The sequence below is a fragment of the Plectropomus leopardus genome, unplaced genomic scaffold, assembly GCF_008729295.1.
Source record: "Plectropomus leopardus isolate mb unplaced genomic scaffold, YSFRI_Pleo_2.0 unplaced_scaffold20030, whole genome shotgun sequence".
NCBI lineage: Eukaryota > Metazoa > Chordata > Actinopteri > Perciformes > Serranidae > Plectropomus > Plectropomus leopardus.
In genome coordinates, this window is record NW_024621641.1 from 1 (window position 1) to 2,916 (window position 2,916).

The 2,916-nt window shown below is 36.6% G+C and overlaps 1 protein-coding gene across 1 annotated transcript; it reads left to right on the forward strand.

Annotated features, from left to right (window-relative positions):
* Positions 1–298: 298 nt before the first annotated feature.
* LOC121965444 (histone acetyltransferase KAT2B-like) lies at positions 299–2,690 on the forward strand. Its single transcript, XM_042515588.1, has 4 exons — positions 299–461; positions 559–622; positions 701–785; positions 1,196–2,690. Exons 1-4 carry the CDS (start codon positions 376–378, stop codon positions 1,387–1,389), a joined length of 429 nt encoding a protein of 142 aa, XP_042371522.1. The 5' UTR covers positions 299–375; the 3' UTR covers positions 1,390–2,690.
* Positions 2,691–2,916: the final 226 nt, after the last annotated feature.

Here is a 2,916-nt window from a genome sequence, read left to right on the forward strand (position 1 = left end):
TGACCCATCTAAATATAGTGGGTTTAAACTATTATGCTTGCCCAGGCATACTACTCATCCGTACATTAGACTGTTTGTGTTTTGAAATCGTTTTGGTGAAAAAGCATGTGTTTTGTACTTAGCACACGATTATAGAAACTAGAGTTGCATGAGTTGTGTAAGAATTTGTAAACAGATGTTTTAAAACAGTTTTGCCCGTTTTTAAATGCAGACCCTTATACCTTCAAATAATGAAGAGCGTTCACCTTTTTTCGGACTGTTCACTGTGTAGGCATGCAAGAAAAACAAAGTTCCTTCAACAAATTTAATGTAACACACAGCGAGTAGTTGATGTGCGAATGGTCATTTTGAAAGTGAAGTATTCTTTTAACGTTTATGGAGGTCTTTATTATGATATATGAGATGAATTTTACTTTCTTTACATCAACAGGTGAAACTGGTTGGAAGCCAGTGGGTAAAGGGTAAGTGTCACTGTATTGTATAAGGTTTGAACTGAGCTTTTCCATTACTTCACCTAATGACCTGACTAATGCATAACTTTTACTTATTGTACTTAAGGAAGGAACTAAAGGACCCAGATCAATTGTACAGCACTCTAAAAACCATCCTCCAACATGTGAAGGTGAGAGACAGACAAACACACACATGCAGTGTTCCTTTAACACATTAACACACTATATTTATATATTTTATGTCCCAGAGCCACCAGAATGCCTGGCCTTTTATGGAGCCAGTGAAGAAAACAGAGGCTCCTGGGTACTACCAAGTCATTCGCTTCCCCATGGGTATGTATACATGTATATACAGTAGGCCTATATATATCTGATAAGAGGAACACACTTACCAATAGCCCAACTTTATTATTATTATACAATAATGAATGATAAAAAATACTTCTGGGCAGTAAGACATTGCAGATAAGGTTCAAGGACACATTGCAGCTGCCTGCTGTGATTAAAGATGTCACCTCTGGCTGTAGGATGGTCTCCATAAGCAGAAATGCTTAACCTTTCTACAGTATTTGTGTACCATGTTCAACATTTTTCAATCCATTCAAAAAATAGTTTGCCCTTGTATTTTGGATTTTAGATTAAGCAGTTTCAGTGTAGATCTTTTGAAGTATCATATTTAGCACGGTTAAGTGGTTTTCACTTCTAATTGTTACTCAGTAACACTCTGTATTTTCTCCTCGCAGACCTTAAGACAATGAGTGAGCGTCTGAAGAGCAGGTACTACACGACACGCAAGTTGTTCATGGCTGACATGCAGCGCATCTTCACCAACTGTCGTGAATACAACCCTCCAGAGAGCGAGTACTACAAGTGCGCCAACTTACTGGAGAAATTCTTCTACACCAAGATCAAAGAAGCAGGCCTCATTGAGAAGTAGGAGAGAGGAAAAAGTTGAGACTGTAGATGGCTAAAGTTAAGGCGTGATGCAAAAGACAGCTACATGCATGAAGAAGGTAAGAAAAGGACTACTGATTCGGGAGCGGTGAGGTTTCAGAAACACATATCTTACATGTAAAAGGTGCGAACGGGTCTCAGATCATCACTCGTTTGATGTTTGATGCATGCCGGCCCAGTTCCTGAATCAGTAGCACAGACTGATATTAACACTGAAAGAAAGGCCACAAGGGAAGGCCTCACTGAAGGCCTGCAGGACTGTTGCTGACATTGAGCAAAAGAAGCATCGTGTCTTCATATTTCATCACATATCCCAGAGTCCCATGGAATACCAGGACAGTGGAAGGTGTGATAGTGATACATATTAAACAGGACAGAAAGCTTCCATTATTTTTTTTGTGTTGGACGTTGGACGTTTAAACACAGAATGACAGCTGATTGGAGATTCACCATCCACCTTACTTTGTCTCTCTCCATCTCTTCTTCTTTCTTTTCATAGTTCATCCCCAGCCTTTTTGAGTGTCTGCCTCATCCTCTCAGTTGACTCAGGTAAAGAGCAGTAACCACATTGACATTGTATTTAGTCATTATCCAAGTGTTACCTGTGAGGAACGTGACTGAGAGATCAGGTTTTCCTGTCTATTTAACTTCGTTCCTGTGAGTGTGCACAGCGTTAATGAGGTCAAAGTTTGTCTGCGATGAGTTCATCCTGCCAAAAGAAGAGTACATACTTTAAATTTGTACAGATTTTAATTATTTTAAAGCACTTCTACCCACTGTATATTTTAAATGTGTATATAACATATATTTTATGTTTCAGAAAAAAACAAATCTTTTTTCCCCCAATAAGCCACATAGGGCAGTTTGAATATCAAAATGCACTTTTATTTTTCCAAGTATTAGGTTACATGAATAGCATCTTTTCTTCAGAATTTTGTTTTACATATAAATTACAGCTGTTAACTAAGGACTAATTCAATTATCTAGAGTTTATTCTTATTTATGTTATGTAATTTAAAAGAATTACGCTTAAGACAAGGTCTTAATTTATTTCTTATTTTTGTCCTGCAGATGGAGATTGATAACTTTATACTTTGGAGATAAATGAAAAGATTGTGCAATACGATGTAGTTTTGCTGTTTTGTAAAAAGGTGTTTGTACTTTTCAAACTTTAGGACAGAAAATACATTTTGTAATATGTCTGGGAAAATTATTTCATGCTCTTTGTACAACTGGTTTTAATGACATAGTATTAGCCTATTTTATAGACTGAATAAAACAGAACTGAGGCTAGTTGAGTGTCTGTTCTTTTTCCACTCAGTCAAAGGTAATTTATACAAGAGACTAGCAAGACAGGGAACAGATTTTTATTAGCCTTTCAGGTCCAAAGAAGATAAACTGTTTTACCACTAGAATGGAAATAATTTGTTTGGCAAAATTATTAATATACTATGTAATAAAACACATCATAGATTAGTATGACATTAGAAATGACATAGTATTGTATGCC

Excerpts from the sequence above, each read along its gene's own strand:
- LOC121965444 (XM_042515588.1), top strand. The coding sequence starts at position 376 with ATGGAGGTCTTTATTATGATATATGAGATGAATTTTACTTTCTTTACA. Across the intron at positions 623-700 it reads CCATCCTCCAACATGTGAAG|AGCCACCAGAATGCCTGGCC; the intron begins GTGAGAGACAGA and ends TTTATGTCCCAG. Across the intron at positions 786-1,195 it reads AGTCATTCGCTTCCCCATGG|ACCTTAAGACAATGAGTGAG; the intron begins GTATGTATACAT and ends TTCTCCTCGCAG.